The following is a 19,458-nucleotide window of genomic DNA, read 5'->3' on the forward strand; positions in this document are numbered from 1 at the left end:
GCGATGGTAGCAGTTGGGGGTTAAAACGAAAGTGAACGGCGGTGACAGGTTCCGACAGTTACTAACGGAGAGAATGACGGTGGCTTCACGCATCAGAGCATGATCATGAGCTATCTTTTCGGCCCTGATTCTGTCTAATTCTTCATCTCCTGAGCTTGTGGAAGCCCTGATTTTCCGATTTGTTGTTGTTGGAGAAAATGGGATGCTACTTGGGGCCTCAATCACTGTATGGTTAGTATGGGGGGCCTCATTGAAGCCCAAATTCGGATTAAGCAGGTGTTGGGTTTTAGGGGCGCTTGAAAAAATCCTCTGTTATCTTCACAAACTGAGTCGATTTGGGGGAAACCAAGGGTGTATGGGTTGTTTTCGGTGCAAGAACAGGAGGAATCGATAGTTGTCTCTCTCATTCTCTCTGATCGATCTATCTGTCTCTAGTCATTTTTCTCTCTAAATGTGGTGGATGAAGTGAACTGGGATGGAGGAGGGAGTTTAGGTGGCGGAGATGTTGATGTTGGTGGAGTTGCAGGTGGTGGCGGCTGGTGGTAAGTGGTGGAGGCAGGTGGTGGCAGCTGGTGGTAAGAATGTTGGTGGGTCCCATCTTTAATTTTAATATATATATATATATATATATATATATATATATATATATATATTTTAGTGTTTTAATTTAATAGTAAGGGCATGTTGGTCATTTTAAATGGAGTTAACGGAGAAAACTAATGGACAACCACTCTAGGGACTATCCGAGTAACAAACTGTCAAACCACAAGGAGCACCGGTGTAATTTCCAAAAGTTGGGGACTAAAGGTGAAATTTCACCAAACCACAGGGACTATCCGTGCATTTTACTCATGAAACTTATTATTTGGCTAACTACTAATTTCAGGTTTCATATTTTTAGGGGTATCCTTGTATATCTTTAGAGGTACTAGGTGTAGGACCCGTGTAACCACACGGGTAGGTTTAGTAATGATCGAAATCAAATACTAAAAAACAGATTATAATATATCATTTAAATTTTGGTGTTTAGTTCTATATCTTTATAAAGTAATATTAAAGACACTGATGAATGAGTACAAATGGTGAACCAAGGATTTTAATCATTGTGGAGACGTAGATATCAAGAATTTAGCCGTAAAATAACAACATTAGTTATTTTATTTATAGCGTTACTATCTTTATATAAGTTTAGTAGTTCGTTTTTTATAAGAGTTGCCGATGTGTAAAAAAATGATGTCTCAAATACAACCCACCCTAAAAAGCGATTGTGGCGGACTCTTTTTACAATTATTATTGAATAATAGGAAAGTCAATTATCAAATTTACACAACAATAGAATGATAAAGTGCATAGTCACTTCAAATTTACACAGTTATAGCCTATAGCCTAATCCATGTTTCGTAAACAAAAAATGATCCAAAAATGATATGTACACTGTGATTTAATCTACTTGGTCCAGACAACCATATCTATCTCAGATTGTGCAGCTCGATATAGTTCTGGCCGCTTTCCTATGTTTTGACGCCTTTGTGTTATCACTGGATCTTCATCCAACAATTTACCCAACTGTCTTCCCTGCAAATAAAATAAATTCAAAACACTATATAATAACAAACACAAAGTGTTGACATTTTGCTTTTATTTAACATATACAAAACATAAATTTACCTCTTTTGCCCCCAACTCGGTGAAGAAACGATCGAGCAAGTTACATTTGGCCTCACAAACTTGACAATACACAACGGATTTGGGAATCGAGTGTCTTAAAGTTCCAACCACCATGTGGACATATGACAGATTCCAAGTGCTGAAATGATGAATCAAGGATTGTTCTGCTAATGAGAGACTGGAGGCCTGGGATTCGAGACTTAATGACAGGTTCTAAGTGCTGAAATGATGAATCATGTAGTGAGCAATTATATATGTTTTGAAAGAAGTATAAATAGTGCTGAAAAGATATACTCTACCTTGGAAAGCAGTTTTCCTAAATGCTCGGACCCCATTCTGTTAGCTAGATGACTGTATTCTGGCAAATTAGTAAAAAACAAAAAAAAGTAACTCAGCAGTGGCTAGAAACACTGTTTTAACCCAACAGTGGTTTAAAACTCTGTTTTAACCCAAGAGTGGTTTCAAACCACTGCTTTAACAACAGTGTTTTGACTCAACAGTGTTTTCAAACACTGTTTTTTTAACCCAACAGTTGCTTGAAACACTGTTTTAACCCAACAGTGGGTTGGAACACTGTTTTAACCCAACAGTGGCTTAAAACACTGTTTTAACCCAACAGTGGTTTCAACCACTGTTTTAACCCAACAGTGGTTTAAAACTCTGCTTTAACCCAAAAGTGTTTCAAACCACTGTTTTAACAACACTGTTTCGACTCAACAGTGGCCCAAATAATTTTCATTTATTATATATAACCTGTCTATGCAAATAGTGTGAGTGTTGAAAGTGATCGTAAATCAAACTTACAACCAAAATAAAACCCTACATGATACAATACCACAATATTAGATGTGTAAACAATGATGATAAGTTGTATTATGGAAATTATACCTTTCTTGGAAGGGTTGTAAGCAATCCTTTGAGAAGTAGGTGAACTTTCCACTTGCCAGCCTTGAGAATGGCTCCAGACGATTCGACACTAGAATCCGGTTAACCTCCTGTAAGAAGCAAACTTCCTACAACAAACAAAAAGCGAAACCGCAAAACCTATTAAGTAACCAAATAAAAAATGAGAAACATAGATGTCCGAAAAAGAAGAGTAAATTGCTAAAATCGTCCCTGACGTTTGTTCACATTTGCTAAATTCATCCCAAAAAGTTTTTTTTTCTCATAGAGACCACTGAGGTTTTTAAAAAGTTGCTAGATACATCCAAAAATGGTTTTATACTATAAGAATATTAAATTGAAGAGGGGTAATTTAGTCATTCTTTTAATTTACCCCCTTTTTTACAAGGTTATTAAATGCCCTTATAGGTTTTAATTTAACGCTGTCATTGTATATTTTTTTTGGTTTCATTATACAGTTAACGCTGTCATTATAGGTTTCATTTCATATATTAACGCTGCACAAGTGGTCGAGATACAGTTAACGATGTTCGTTAACTGCTGTTAACTGCTGCTCGTTAACTGCTGTTAACTGTTGTTAACTGCTGTTAAGTGCTGTTAAGTGTTGTTAACTACTGTTAACTGCTCGTTAACTGCTGTTAGCTGCTGTTAGCTGCTGTTAAGTGCTGTTAACTGCTGTTAGCTGCTGTTAGCTGCTCGTTAACTGCTGTTAGCTGCTCGTTAACTGCTGCTCGTTAACTGAAGGTCGTACATATTGTCCACTGTTGGTTAACTGCTGCTCATTAACCGTTGCTCGTTATCTACTGTTGTTCGTTAACTGCTGCTCGTTATCTGCTGCTCGTTATCTTCTGTTGTTCGTTAACTGCTGCTCGTTATCTGCTGCTCGTTAACAGCGAATAACCCATTTAATAACCTTGTAAAAAAGGGGGTAAATTAAAAGAATGACTGAATAACCCATCATACTTCTCATTGTTGAAGGTCCCTTTGAGTTTGTCATAGCCATCCCTGCTTAAACACTAAAATCAAAATTTGTGTTGAAAACTAATCAATAATTGGAACCAGTTCAAAACTTTTAATTCACAACTAAAATTTCACACTCTACAACGTTCAGTAAGTGACATTTACCAATCCAATTATTATTTCATTCTAGATGTTAGCAAAACCGCAAAAGTAATAAACTCAATTCACTTAGGGGTAGTAACACAATACCTCATCATCTCTTTAAATGATATAATATAATTAAAACAGAAGTAGTAGGAATAAACGTACCTTTGTTTGATGAAGATTCTACTTGATTCCCTCTTTATTCCTTTAACATTCAAACAAAGATTTTCAATACCATTTTCGTTTCTCAAATCAAATGCCAAAACAATTCATTCTTTTGTTACATAGCCTATAATAAGAAGCATAGTTACTTTTTAACAATTCATAAGTCAAATACCAAAAATTTCAATATATTAACACATAACGTAGAATCTTGCAGCAACCACTATGGATGTAACAAAGGCTGAGAAACCCCAAACGTCTCGCTGCACACACAGATAACTCATTACCCAACCTGAAATGACGAAGATACCCCTGGAGCACCACAACAAGATTTCCAGCTGAAGTTACTTAAAACGCAAAAATAATGTACAAAATGGCGTAAAGGAGTAAGACATGTCTGTAACGAACTTCTCTAAACGTGTGGCTTGGTACATCAGTTGTTCTCCGCTGGCTTTCAAGAATTGACCGTAAGCTGCAAATTGCTAATTACATATTAGTTTAGATATGATTACAATTACGAACTAATAGATCCCATCATTTTCCTTGTATCTTCTTCACTTCTATTAGTATCAGCATAATTAAAATGAGCGATTTACATTTTAAACCATCATACTAATAGCTTTTTGTTGAATACAGTTCATCGCGCTTTAGAAATTCCCAAAAGAAACACTTGGATGAATTAGTGATTTTCGACCAATTGTTAAAATTAAAATACAAGAAAACCTTCTTATTGGACATTTTTGGGCTATTTTTTTGTAAAGTATAATGCTTTTCCCTTTGCAGTTTCAGAAAATTATTTGTTTGTAACAGAAGTTATACGGTGATAAAATGGGTGGGTTGTAGGATTTTGTTATTTTTTATTTCATAAACAATTAATATATTAAGTACGATTTCAAAAACAACTACTAAAAAACTTAAAGTTTAACTTTTTAATAAAGCAAAGTAGAATATTATAAGAGACTTTTGCCCATTTAACCATATACTTTTAAGCTGAAGTTTAAAATAATGTACAAAATGGCGTAAAGGAATAAGACATGCCTGTAACGAACTTCTCTAAACGTGTGGCTTGGTACATCAGCTATTCTCCACTGGCTTTCAAGAATTTCATCAATATCCATGGTTAAAGGACATTTTTTGTTTTCTTCATCATTTCTATCTACCTTAAACGCTTCAGCTCCCCCTGACCCAAATCTCTTGAACTCATGAGAATGTCATAAGAGGCGAGCCACTTCAATGTACATAAAAGACATTAGACACTCTTTCCTTCAATTTAGTATGTTCAAATTAAGCGGATCATGCTAGATATGGTAAATATGATATTAAACTTAGGGCTTACACATGAGCCTGATTGAAGTGTTTAGCCTCTTCGTTCAACTGCTACATCTTGTTCTTTTATGCTCTGCAAAATGTAGTAATAATTATTAGAAGTAACTAACTATGAAAAGATCAACATCAAATCGATTAAGCATGCTAATTGTTATAACATAGTACCAACAGTCCACATCGGCTTATTAAATTGGACAAATGAACTATATGCGGCTCAACCAGACTCGTTCATAACTTGTAGGAAGACAACCTCCTAGTCATCATCAATCACAAGGTCAAGATAACAGTCTAATGAACGACAAAATTATATCAAATGAAATAATTTGAGTTTTCTAATCTCCAGTTAAATTAATATTATATTATTAATATAACTGAAATAATTTGAGTTTTCTAATCATTAATATAACACCAGATGCATTACCTGAAATAATTTGAGTTTTCTAATCATTAAATATTTTGTCAACCTAAGAAGTGTTTAGAAAAAAAAATGAGCTAGCGTTTCATCAAACACTTAGAAGGCATTTTGAAGATGATCATAATCTAAACAAAAAAGCCCAATTTTTTTACTCGACTAAGTGTTTCAAACAATGAAGGCCCAAATCAGATGCACACGCACCTTGCATTTCATCGAATACATAGAACGTAAAACTATAAACAGTAAAAACTATAAAACCAAAAATAACATAAAACTACGGTTTTGATTAAGTATTCACAATCATCAAGATAATTCAAATGTACAGTTATGCAATATGAGTTAAACTACTAAATCAATTCACCACAATTCACCAAATTAACCAGAATCATACTGGGGACAATGATTAATCCAAAAATTCAAATGTACAGTTATGCAATATGAGTTAAACTACTAAAAGGTATGTGCTTTAAGGCCCCATTAAAAAAATATAAAACTTAAAAGAAAATGAAAAGAAATTTAAATAAGCATTCTTACTTTTCTTCCTTCTTGTTCTTTGAGAACAATCCAGACCGGTACTTTGAAGTTGGTAACTGTGAGATACGCTTTGCTGATATTCCTCTGTTTTCTATGCCCACATATGAACCCTAGAAGTTCAAATATGTGTTAAAAAGCAAACTAAGAAAGGAAGAGCAAATATGAGAAGACGATTTCTAACCTTCAATCTATCATGATTTGAGAAGGAGGCAACATGTTGAGAAGGAGGCAACACAAACTGTAGATTTGAGAAAGTATCAGCGTCGATTTGAGGATAAGCCATTGAGCGGGCCTTTTTTTTCTCTGGTTCTCTCTGCAGATCGATTGAGGGTTAGGGTTTGTGAAATGGGACTTAAGAAGATAGAGAGAGACGAAAGTGAATTTTAGAGAGAGATTACCCTTTTTATATGTCTGTTGTTTAAATTTTGAATCTGGAGCCATGTTTAAATTTCGAAACTGGAGCCAAAATTTTGAATTGGCAGTGGTTTGATTGGGGAGGTTTGAATTTATAACAGATGTTGGGAGGGGCAGTGGTTTGAAAAGTTGAATGTGGGAGGGGCAGTAGTTTGATGGCAGTGGTTTGAAAAGGTGAATGTGGGCCAGCTTTGAAATTGAAAGTCTTTTAATATTAAGGTTTGAAAAGGTGAATGTGGGCCAACTTTGAATTTTAAAGTCTTTTTAAAATTCAAATTACCCCCTTTAATTATGTATAAAACGGAATTATGACATCATCATTGACATTTGGCATACCTTAGAAGCTGACACATAGGCAGATTTGCATCAGCCAATCTTCTCTTATTATAGATAGTATAGATTCTAATATATAAAACTGTAAAAAATACACTGCGACTACGGGATTGAGCCGTATCCCGTGCTACGACTAGGTGTTCATTAGTTCCGCCCCTCGTGTGGTGTCACTTGATTCCCCAACCAGAATAGAGCAATTTGAAGTAATACCATAACTGTCTCTTAAAAAATCGATCAAATTCTTATCTAAGCCAATCAAATTTTTAATCCTAATTGTTAAACATTGGTAAAGTGATTTTACAAAATGAGAAAGTGAATTTAGTTGTCATGCACCTTTCAAACTCTTTCTAATCTCATTATTATCTTTGCTTTCTTCGCTACTTTCTATCGGGTTATGGGCACACGGCTCTGTTTGGTTTGTGGAGTTACTCGTAATCTCTATATATTGTAACCTACTCATTCAATAATAATCAATTAGTTTTCACCATCTTACACTTTTAGTTGTATTTGTTGACTAGTTCATATAATGAGCTTTTATTTACAAATCTAGTACACAGAAAGTCAGAAATGTTTGATTCACTGATGAATTACATATTTTTGTACTTCAAATTTTCACAAGGCCACCCCCCCCCCCCCCAATGCCTATGTGACAGCTTCATCCAGTTCAACCGATAAAACAATCGGTTTAATAACCCATCATGTTATAATTACCCATATTTAATAAACATGATTACATCCTTATAGTACAATTTTTGTACTCATATAATGTATGGTCTGTTATCATAATTTCTTTTCATAGTAAACAAAGTACAAGTTTCAAAGAGTAATGTATAACTTAAAATAATAAGATAGTATCGTAGTTACATCACAACACCTTGTCTAGGATTCAGTATCCTAGTTTAAGTTTATATGGTCCCCAACCCTATCTTACTTTAAACCGGTTATATATGTTATTTATGTATGAGTTTTTATCATATGATTTTTAGATACGGGACAAATTTGCCCAGCTGTTATAAACCAAGCAATAGAGATATTTTTGTCATTTCTTAATATTAAGGCATCTTGTTTTCTTCTTTTTATGTTTGGTCGATTTCATTCTGGTTTTGTTAGATTCTTTCTCACTTGTCTCTTTGGGCCTTCGGTTTATGAATGGATAATCATCAATATCACTAGACCATAAGACCATGCATGGACAGGTTGGACTCAACTGATAGACTGTGAATTGCAAACATTATTGGTCTGGTTCGTTAGCAGTAAACCACTCTATATTATATATAGATTGGTTGGTTCATAGGATAAATTTTAGTTAATTTTGTTGTTGGTAAACCAATCCCTCAGCCTAATCAATATTTTGGTGAGTGGTTTTTGATGACTCCGATCCACATAACTAGTTTATGTTGTTCGGTTCTTCAATCTCCGTTGTTCATGTATCCAAAAGTGCAACCTTCGATCAACAGAATCTTGAATTGTAGGCTGCAACACTGTAAACACTTACGGTTATAGCTGCCATGGCGGACGCTATTAGACCTAATTTTGGAAGGATGACTTGAAGGGAAGTGGAATTTGAGCGTAGTTTTTTATATAATTTGTAAATTTAAATCATCTATGATGATAGATCGACAAGACGACCATATCAATAATCGATGACTATATAAACATTGGATTACGTCATCATTACGAAACTGACTACCACTACAAAATATAAACGTACCACTGGGGGCGGTGGAAGGGCGTGGTTGGGCTTTTTTTTTTGAGGAAAAAACGCCAAAAAAACCCACTACGGGTGGTGTAATACAACACCACGGTACAAACAAGTATGCATATTTACCGAGACAAATTTGTTTCTATACATATGTATATTTTTTATATTTCCGCTTTTTAGTTTTGGCTTATTCTGTTTGGTCCTTTTTACACCCCCACATGGTGATTGCATAATCATTTCTTTGTATAATCTTCATCCTAAAACTAAAAATTGTGAAGGATAACTAATATTTATGTAATTCTAGTTTGATCAATCGATTATAAAAAGTTCACTTCGATTTTCAAACAAAGTTCAATTCAATGTAATACAATCAAGTAAGTTGGTCTTTGTGAATATGTATGTGAAAAAAATAAGAACTAGTGTAAAGTGGTTAGAAGTTATTTGGTGTAAGAAAAAAAATCATTCTTTCAGATTTTTTAATTAATAAATGACAAATTAGATTTTAATAATCCAAACTTTATTGAGCAATCATAATATGTGCTTATAATTTCTAAGCTAGATATTCTAACTTTTAAATATCTTGTTAAGAATAATCTCAGATTACACTTGATTTCGTTTACATGAATGATTATGAGCGTAATGGTGAAACATACATTCTTTGTTAGCGGAATCAAGTATATATATCTATGATAATTATACAAGTGGGATTGTCTTTGGCAATGATACGAAAGTTAAGTGTGTTGCACATTAAATTAGCAGCATGGATTATTATCGACCAACATGTTATAGATTGAATCATTAAATCCAATTTACCTTTATGAATTTGCTTAAAATTTATTATAGAAGTTGTCAAAATTAGTCAAACGTAAACATAAATGAGCCATTAAAACTCCTTATGGTATGTTAGTATACACGATAGTGTTGTTTGGTTGTAATTTCAAGTTAGCATGTTCGTTCTAAATGGATATATACCAAGTGCCACCACCGAAAACACTACTTCTCAATCAACCACTACTAGAAAATCTGAAACTTCAATGTTTATTGGTGAACGGAATATAAAAGGAGGTTCGTCACCTTCTAACATTTTAGGAAGTTTTTCCATTAGGGGTTGACAACACATCATTAAATAAGTAAATTCTAGGAGCTCTAGCATTGAAATATTTGTTAATATATGTGTTTCTTAACCCTTAAGTGTATTTTTCTTTATTTCTAACTAGGTTAATCTAGAGATATGCGACTCAAACAGACAATTGAAAGACCCCAACACGAGGACCAGGTCGTTATGCTTGGACTTCGGACACATCAAGGATTTTATTTTGAATGGATGCAAGTTTCATGGTCAAACACATATTGTTAGGTAGGTCACATATAATAGTGGCAAATGTGTGAGGTGCACTTTGAGTATGAGTATGATTATTATGGACTATTTGATGAGGTTTTAGAGTTGGAATATTACGGTGCCGGTCATTGTTTTAATGTGCTTTTAGAGTGTACATCTCTTCTGACGGCCGAGGGTTAAAGTGGACTCAAAAGATGATTTGTTCGATATTGTGACCGTTATTGTTTTCTTAAAAGCATAATTGTTTTAAACACTAGTGGCAATGTTCAATTTATAGTTGTTATCTTGTTAAAATTTCTATAATTGGACTAATCCTCCTCTGTTTTGGTAAATTGTAGGAGGGGCATGCCCGATCGTTTAACAAGACATATATGCTGACACCGAGAGTAGTGCAACTACCTGTTTAGATTACTCCCCCCCCCCCCCCCCCCCCTCTTTTAACAAGAAACATGTTACAAGTCACATTCATCCATCTATCAAACAAACAAATATAAACGTCATTCTCCTCAAACAATTCATGATCTAAATATCATACTCTCCATTCTTTAACGGTTGTAGTTGATTTTGCAACATCAATCAGTGAAGTAACATACATTCCCCACACCCCTACACTGACCCCACACCTACCCACCCATCCCCAACCCCTACCCACCACAAATCACCAATTTCAAGGTGTTAAAACCATCTTGAGACTCACAAAATCTATTAATTTTTTCCTTAAATATACATATAACATTTGTGAGCATATTGAATGGCCAAAACTGGAATGTTTGATTCCTCATTGTCTCTGCCATATAAACCATAAATAAATATTTATAAAGAATCCATTGAAAAACTATAAAACTCAATAACAGATATCAAGATTATAACATGACTAGTGACCATAAAACCCATAAATTTTAACATTTTCTTGTTTGTCCTGTGGTTTAATTTAGTTTCCCAAATAAAAAGTTCAAATCTTTGGAGATATCATTGAATAAATTTTTATCATTTTCTGCTTGTTTTATTTATTTCTAGTTTATCAATTCTTGTTGTTGTAAATATTTTGAATTTCTTTTTATTTTTCTTAATCTCTCTGCCCCCACTACCCATGAAGTAACATGTGTGCTAAACTGCAAATTCACTGTCTACTACAAAAAAAAAACAACAGAACTGAGCTCATAGTGCTTTTTCTTGGATTTTATTCAGATTCTTGTGGAAAATAGCCATCATCAAGATTCAAAATCCAGTCAAATCTTCAACTATTTTCTCTTGAAACAATCATAATTTGTAACTGAAATGAGAGTACAAGCAAAGATTTATGCATTCTATTTTCTGTTTTTGTGGTTATGTGTGTGCTCAAATGGCTTCCTTTCACCAAAAGGTGTTAACTTTGAAGGTAATCTTCATCTTTTTTTTATAAACTCTGGTTCATAGAGCCTTAAAGATAGAATTTTTAACATTTTTTTCATGTGGGTATTGTGAGTTTTAGTTCAAGCTTTAATGGGTGTCAAAGCTTCTATGTTCATCTTTTTTTTTATTTTATTTTATTTTATTTTTTATTTTATGAACTTTGTTCTTAGAACCTCCAAGATTGAATTTTGAACATTTTTTTCATGTGGGTATTGTGATTTTTAGTTCAAGCTTTAATGGGTGTCAAAGCTTCATTGTTGGACCCTCATGGTGTTCTTGAAAATTGGGATGGTGATGCTGTTGATCCTTGTAGCTGGACCATGGTCACTTGTTCTGCTGAGAGTTCAGTCATTGGGTTGTAAGTCTTTATTTATAATCTTCACACACTAATGTGTACTTGTGTGTGTGTGTAAATAATATTATTTGTAATGTTGATTTCAGAGGGACACCTAGTCAAAATTTATCTGGTACACTTTCTCCTAGCATTGGCAACCTTACTAATCTTCAGATTATGTAAGTGTAAATTATATTATATTAAAAAGTTTGGACTTTTAGGGGTTGTATAATGAGTGATTCTTGATGCAGATTGTTGCAGAATAATAATATTACAGGGTCAATCCCAAAAGAAATTGGTAAACTGAAGATGCTTCAAACACTTGATCTTTCTGATAATAAATTCATCAATGAAATCCCATCTTCTTTGGGTCACTTGACATCCCTACAATACATGTATGTTTATTTAAATTATTATGAATTTAATAATAATAATAAAATCCTTTTTAGTGTTCTTGCTTTGTGTTCTTGAATGAAATTTAAATTTGGTCCCATTTCAATTTCAGAAGGCTTAACAACAACAGTCTTTCTGGGCCAATCCCAGAATCAGTAGCTAGCATGACCCAACTTGCATTTGTGTAAGATTTCTTAACCTTTTCCAAATCAATTTCTGATTTAAATGTAAATGTATACATATATGTGTATTTATAAAGGGTAAGGTTCATGCGAGAATCACTCTTATTGCGAGAACCGCGAGAACCAATGTGAACATAAAATAAAATCTAAAAAAAATCAAAAAAACACTCAATTTTTTTTAGTATTTTTTAAAAAAAAATCGCTATATTTCGTTACCAAAAAAAAAACCTTTTTTTTTCGAGTAACAGTTATCCATGCACATGTGCATATGTATCATTACTTCGACAAATTCGGTAATACGTCATCAGCAATAGACAATTGCACTTTAATTTACAATACCATCCGTAATACACTACTTTTTACATTACCAATATTCAAAATGCACATGTGCATCATTAGGTATAACCATGATATAACGTGTTTTGGTACAAAAAGTTTGTGATTTTGAATGGAGAAGTAGACCCATATACATGTTTTCTGGTTGGTTATATCTAGTGGTTGATAATTTGGTTATAGTTGTCAATTTGTGATGTAATATGTTGATTGGATGGTATAAATGGTGTTTACATACATGTAATAAAGTGAAAATATTGTTTATGGTATTGACGTATTGTATTATGGATGGTAGGAGGTAATGGTATTGTATTATGGATGGTAGGAGGTAACGATATTGTATTATGGATGGTAGGAGGTAATGGTAGTGTATTATGGATGGTATGATAGATTAAAGGGAAAGTGTATTCAAAGTAGTGTACCAAAACACCTTATTTCATGTTGATACATATAGATGCACATATGCATTTCTAATATTGGTAATGTAAAAAGTATTGTATTACACATGGTAGTGTAAATGAAAGTGCAGTTGTCTAATATTTGTAATGAATTACGGAATTTGTCAAAGAAATGACAAAAATGCACATGTGCATGTTTGTGTATTACGGATGGAATGATAGATGAAAGAGAAAGTAGTGTACCAACACACCTTATTTCATGTTGATACATATAGATGCACATGTGCATTTCTAATATTGTTAACGTAAAAAGTAGTGTATTACACGTGGTAGTGTAAATGAAAGTGCAATTGTCCGATATTTGTAATGAATTGCGGAAATTGTCAAAGAAATGATACAAATGCACATGTGCATGGATAACTATGACTCGATTTTTTTTTTTTTTGAAATTTTTTTTATTATAAACGAAATATAGCGATTTTTCCAAAAAAAAAAAATAGTAAAAAAAAAAATTTTTTTTTTGGGTGTTTTAGATTTTTTTAGGTATTACTGTTTGTGTTCACACTGGTTCTCGCAATAAAGAGTGGTTTCTTACGGATCTTTCTCCTATGTATATATACCTGCAATAGCAATGTTATTTTTTTTTTGTTTTGTGTTCATTGTAGAGACTTATCTTTCAATAACTTGAGTGGCCCTGTTCCTATTTTTCCTTCAAAGACATTCAAGTAAGTTCTATTTATGCTTCGAACTAGGGTGACAATTATTGACACAACTCTAACTCGTTTATTAAACAAGTGGTATTCGCGTCAACTTGTTTAATCCTTTTAATTAAATGGACCGTGTTTAGGTTGACCTATACTTTTAATAACGGATTGTGTTTCAGTTAATTTGTTAACCCTATTTAATTAAATAAGTCGATCTATCAACCTGTTTAAAGTTGTAATAAAATAAAGAGTTAATTGTCATTTTAGTTCCTGAGTTTTGTCCAAATTTGTCATTTTAGTCCAAATAGTTTTTTTTCGCCTATGGGTTCCTGACTTTTCCCTTTTGTTGCTATTTTGATTTTTTTTTTATTTTTGTGATTTATTTTTATTTTTAAGAATTTTTTGGATTTTTTAGAATTTTTTTTGTTTTTTTAGAATTGGATCAAAATGGCAATTGAAAAGATTTAAAATGAAAATCCCCAAAATACCCCTGGTTAAAAATGGGGTTTTTGGATGAAGTTAGGGTATGTGATCAAAATGGCAACAAAAGGGAAAAATCAGGGACCCAGAGGCGAAAAACAAACTATTTGGACTAAAATGGCAAATTTGGACAAACCTCAGGGACTAAAATGGCAATTAACTCTAAAATAAATAAGAGCATATACTTTAATAAGGTCAACCTGCCAACCCATTTACGAACCTGTTTACCCAATTATTATGACCCGTCAACCCGTTTGACTTATCTAGATAAATTTGCTACACGGGTCGTGTTCGGGTTACTTGATATTAAGTGTGACCAGGTTAGGGTTGATGTCTTTGACACAAACATATATATAGATATATATGGGTCATATTCGGGTTCATCAATTCAACCTACCAATCTAAAACTTGTCAGCATGATTGCCACCCTTATTTTAGATGTAGAACAAACTAATCATCTATATATGAAAGCAAATAGATATCTAATACTTTATTAATTGCAGCATTATTGGGAACCCTCTCATTTGCCCAACAGGACCTGAGCAACAATGCAATGGAATGACACTCATGCCCATCTCTATGCCATTAAACACCACACAATGTACGGTTATATATCGTCATGAATGCTTTTTAAGCGTTACATAAAGGGTGTTTGCTAATCTTTTACCGTGTTTGATCTTATAATAATCTATAGCTGCTAACACCAGATCAAGAAAACGAACTCATAAACTGGCCCTTGTCATCGGTTCAAGCCTTGGATGCATCGTTTTGATCATTTTTGTACTTGTGTTATTTTGGTGGAGGCATAGGCGTAATCAAGAACCATTCTTTGATGTAAAAGGTTTGTGCTTCGTTTTGACTTTCGAGGTCCAATTGGTGAGTTTCAAAGACGAAACTGATGTGGATTCTGTTATGCAGATAAGCATCATGATCAGGAAGTTACACTTGGAAATCTAAGGAAGTTTCAGTTCAGGGAACTTCAAGTTGCAACACACAACTTCAGCCACAAGAACATATTGGGAAAAGGAGGTTATGGGCATGTGTACAAAGGAACACTTGACGATGGGACAGTGGTGGCGGTCAAACGGCTGAAGGATGGTGGTGCTGCTGGTGGAGAACGACAATTCCAAACAGAAGTTGAAATGATCAGCCTAGCAGTGCACCGAAATCTCCTCAAGTTATATGGCTTTTGCATGACTCCAACTGAAAAACTCCTTGTCTACCCGTATATGTCCAACGGCAGCGTGGCTTCTCGTCTCAAGGGTATGCATGAAATAGTTTCCAATTCTTATTTTTTTTTTCTTGCACACCATTACTTGTATTCGAGTTTTAAAGGGTTTTTTTTTTTTTTGTGAAAGAACATTGTTTAGGAAGATCAATAGTAGTACTTCTAGACGTTTTTTTTAAGTTATTGTATTTCTAGGCGGTTCGCTGCCCCTGTTAGTGAAGTAATGACAAGTCTGACAATGTTTCATAGAGTTTGCTTTTGTGGCAAACGGACTTGTAGAGTTCGCTTACAAGGGTAGCGAACTGTCTAGAAGTATAAAAAGTATAAAAAAAAAAACACCTAAAAGTACTAGTCGCATTCATAACTCGTCGTCTAGTTTCAAAAAATCTTAAAAACTATAAGCAAAAATTAAGACTCATGCAAATTTGGTATTGTATTTTTTGCAGCAAAACCGGTTTTGGATTGGGGCATAAGGAAGAAAATTGCCTTAGGGGCTGCAAGGGGATTGTTGTACCTTCATGAACAATGTGACCCTAAAATTATTCATAGGGATGTCAAGGCTGCAAATATATTACTTGATGATTGTTGTGAGGCAGTGGTTGGTGATTTTGGGCTGGCCAAGCTTTTAGACCACCAGGATTCTCATGTAACCACAGCGGTTCGAGGCACCGTGGGCCATATAGCACCGGAGTACCTCTTCACGGGCCAGTCATCCGATAAAACTGACGTGTTTGGCTTCGGGATTCTTCTACTCGAATTGATCACCGGACAACGCGCTCTAGAGTTCGGCAAGGCTGCAAACCAGAAAGGCGCTATGCTTGATTGGGTAAGGCTCGTGTCTTTTAGTTTTATTTTTACGACTCTCATGTCATGTCATGTTACGTCAGTTTTTAAATATCGTTTATTAATAAAAATAAATGCTAAGACCACCCGTAGTGGGGCATTATGTGGGCATTATGCTCAAAAAAAACGCCCCCCACTCCCATTACATAGGGCATTATGGGGCATTATGCTCAAAAAAAATTTGCATTGGCGTGATATATAAAACGCCCAAAGGGGAATGTGGGAGAGTTGATGACCAATGAGATTTTTTAGAGGTTTTTTCTTTATTTTATTTAATGCCCCAATAATGCCCAATAATGCCCCATCCCCATTACACCCCATTTTAGAAAACGCCCAATAATGCCCCTTTGCTGACTGGACCGCCACATGGCGTAAAATGCCCTAGGGTGGGGGCATTATATTCTCCTTCCACTACACATGGTCTAAGAATACATTAAATCCAGTTCCACATTTAAAATTAATATTTCTAACTAAATTATTACTTTAATAACTTTCCATTATGTAATATAAAAAAATATTGTAGATTATATTATATTTAAATATATTACATAACTCAAAATTTAATACATATTATCACACTCCAGTTTCCACTTTCCACCAATTATATAATTTCAATTTAGTAAACTCAATAACTAAACATCAGATCAATTTATTTTAATTAATACATTTGAATTCTTTTGTTTTTAAAATCACATAAATTTATTTTAATTAATACATTTGAATTCTTTTGTTTTTAAAATCACATAAAATTTATTTTAATTAATACATTTGAATTCTTCTGTTTTTAAATTAACTTTCTTAACGCTCATTTCCACAACAATGAACAGTTTTCTTAAATTCCGAACACGCTACATTTCCATATATAAGTTTTATTAAGAATTGACCCGTCGCAAAGCACGGGTAATTACCCACACGGTTAAATTTATTTTTTAAGTAAAACTATGTTTCAGGTAAAGAAGATCCACCAGGAAAAGAAACTAGACATATTAGTAGACAAAGATTTGAAAAACAATTATGACATGATGGAGTTAGAGGAACTTGTAAAAGTGGCGTTGTTGTGCACACAATATCTTCCGGGCCACCGGCCGAAGATGTCGGAAGTTGTTCGGATGTTGGAAGGAGATGGGTTGGCTGAGAGATGGGAAACTTCACAAGGGATCGAGTCCACCGGAAAGTTCAGAACACCGGAACTGTCCTCATCGGAAAGATACTCCGATCTCACTGATGATTCTTCGTTACTTGGACAAGCCATAGAACTCTCCGGTCCAAGATGAAATGTCATATAAAAGTTCATTTAGAAGTTCAAAGTGTATGTAATATTATTTCCGTGTTTTATATGATTTTTTTTCAATATTAAATATATAATCTGTTTTTTCCCTCCAAATTTCTTAATAAAAAATCGATCGGCCAGAGAGAGAAATGAGATCGGGTACCAATCTATATGAGTAAACTGCCATTTTGGTTCCTGAGGTTTGGTCACTTTTACCACTTTATTCCAAAACTCAAACTTTTTAAATCTGAGTCCCTGCGGTTTCACTTTTATTACCATTTTAGTCCAAAAATTAAATCAGCTCATATTTGTCTAATAAGATCCTGTTATTTTGTCATTTTCCCTAGGGGCAAAATGGTCAATATAATTTTATTATAACACATTATTAATTAAATTAATTAAACTAAATATCTCTTTGACCCTTGACCTCATAAAGCTCAAGATATTATCATCTTCTCCAAAAATCTTCTCCCAAACCCTCCCAACTACGAATCACCACAAAGAAATTTAGTATCACTCATGTTCAGCTCCTGAATTATCATGGATGATAACGTCATCATCCACCAATTTGAATCACCACAAAGTATTGTGTCGGTTATGAACCGTGACCCATAATCTCGATCGATCCTTCATCAATCTTAACCATTGAAATCGCCTGACTATCTGAACATTAATTTGGTTCTGATGAGCCATATAATCATATAATGAATCAAACTTGGGACACACTGAATCAATTACAACTGGCAGTTTTACAACCTCCACATACAGAGATGAGTTTACAGATGCTTCTCCGGTCAGCGAAAAAGATGAACCAAAAGACAATTTAAGACCTGAACTTACTGTTTTATTCGGCGAAATTGGTAAATTCCTTTCGGTAGAACCCAAACTCGATACAGAAGGAACTGTAGATACATATTTTTTCTAACCATGTTTGCAAATTAAACAAAGCTTTACACGAGCTCAAACAAGCCCCGCGTGTATGGTTGCATCGGTTAAGTTCTTTTCTTATTCAAAGCGGTTTTGTTTGCAATCACATTGACACGTCTCTTTTTGTCTTCAAAAGAGACTCTTGTATCATGTACTTATTAGTTTATGTCGATGATCTTATCTTAACCGGTAATCAACCTCGTGGCTTTTCGCTTTCATCACTTGTCTAAGCACTGGATTTTCCATTAAGGATTTAGGGGAGCTCAACTACTTTCTTGGGCTTGAAGTCACATGCACATCTTTGATGTGATATTTTTAAATCGATCTAAATATATACGGATATACTAACACGTGCAAAGATGTTGGATGCCAAACCCGCATCCACACCCTTAAGTACAAATGTTTCTTTTGTTTCTGCAGGTGACTTATATCTAGATCTTACTCACTATCGCTCTATCTTTGGTGCTTTGCAATACTTGACAATTACTCGACCAAATATTTCATATCTTGTTAATCAAGTTAGTCAATTTCTACATGCTCCAACAGTCTCTCATTACCAGGAGGTCAAACGGATTCTTCGTTATCTAAAAGGAACCTTAGCATTTGGACTTCACTACAGCAAGCCATATCAGACATCACTTCTTAGCTATTCGGATGCGGATTGGGCTAGATGTTTAGAGACTCGTCGATCAACTTATGGGTATTCTATTTTTTGATAGGTAACCTTATCTCATACAGCACAAAGAAACAACCCAGCATTTTTCGCTCCAGCTGTGAATCTGAATACCGGGCAATGGCGAATACGGCCGCTGAAATTGTTTGGATTACTCACATTCTCCAAGAACTTTATGCGCTTCCTCCTGATCGTCCCACCATTCTGTGTGATAATGACAGTGCCTTATTTTTTACTCAAAATCACGTCTCCCACAAACGAGCAAAACATATTGATCTTGACTAACACTTTATTCGTGAACCTGTTGCCTCTGGGAAATTACACACCAAGTTTGTACCTACCAAGCTTCAGGTTACGAACATTTTCACCAAAAGTCTTCCACGTGCTCAATTTGACTTTTT

At 34.2% G+C, this 19,458-nt stretch overlaps 1 protein-coding gene and 2 long non-coding RNA genes across 5 annotated transcripts; 1 reads left to right on the forward strand and 2 right to left on the reverse strand.

Annotated features, from left to right (window-relative positions):
• Nucleotides 1-1,777: 1,777 nt before the first annotated feature.
• On the reverse strand, nt 1,778-4,309 carry LOC118487302. 2 transcript variants are annotated; one of them, XR_004881249.1, is made up of 6 exons: nt 3,841-4,309; nt 3,535-3,587; nt 3,323-3,447; nt 2,557-2,681; nt 1,968-2,026; nt 1,778-1,888 (listed from the first exon to the last, which is right to left on the reverse strand). It is a non-coding gene; the product is annotated as an uncharacterized LOC118487302 (long non-coding RNA). The 2 variants fall into 2 exon arrangements; XR_004881248.1 differs by having other exon boundaries at nt 3,323-3,450.
• A 569-nt stretch (nt 4,310-4,878) lies between these two features.
• On the reverse strand, nt 4,879-6,497 carry LOC118487301. The gene is made up of 4 exons (XR_004881247.1): nt 6,294-6,497; nt 6,113-6,222; nt 5,174-5,236; nt 4,879-5,065 (listed from the first exon to the last, which is right to left on the reverse strand). It is a non-coding gene; the product is annotated as an uncharacterized LOC118487301 (long non-coding RNA).
• Nucleotides 6,498-10,838: 4,341 nt separating this feature from the next.
• Nucleotides 10,839-17,571, forward strand: LOC110908852 (protein NSP-INTERACTING KINASE 1). Of its 2 annotated transcripts, XM_022153848.2 has the most exons (11): nt 10,844-11,278; nt 11,518-11,650; nt 11,734-11,805; nt 11,878-12,021; nt 12,132-12,203; nt 13,598-13,657; nt 14,620-14,717; nt 14,811-14,957; nt 15,035-15,379; nt 15,791-16,170; nt 17,138-17,571. In XM_022153848.2, exons 1-11 carry the CDS (start codon nt 11,179-11,181, stop codon nt 17,459-17,461), a joined length of 1,875 nt encoding a protein of 624 aa, XP_022009540.1. In that variant the 5' UTR covers nt 10,844-11,178; the 3' UTR covers nt 17,462-17,571. The 2 variants fall into 2 exon arrangements, with proteins under 2 accessions (XP_035839900.1, XP_022009540.1); XM_035984007.1 differs by lacking the exon at nt 13,598-13,657 and having other exon boundaries at nt 10,839-11,278.
• The last annotated feature ends 1,887 nt before the right edge of the window (nt 17,572-19,458 follow it).

This window comes from Helianthus annuus, chromosome 15 (genome assembly GCF_002127325.2).
Source record: "Helianthus annuus cultivar XRQ/B chromosome 15, HanXRQr2.0-SUNRISE, whole genome shotgun sequence".
In the NCBI taxonomy this organism is placed as follows: Eukaryota; Viridiplantae; Streptophyta; class Magnoliopsida; order Asterales; family Asteraceae; genus Helianthus; species Helianthus annuus.

Coding starts and splice junctions, on each gene's coding strand:
- LOC110908852 (XM_022153848.2), top strand. CDS start 11,179: ATGAGAGTACAAGCAAAGATTTATGCATTCTATTTTCTGTTTTTGTGG. Junction 11,651..11,733: donor GAGAGTTCAGTCATTGGGTT/GTAAGTCTTTAT, acceptor TGTTGATTTCAG/AGGGACACCTAGTCAAAATT. Junction 14,958..15,034: donor ACCATTCTTTGATGTAAAAG/GTTTGTGCTTCG, acceptor TCTGTTATGCAG/ATAAGCATCATGATCAGGAA.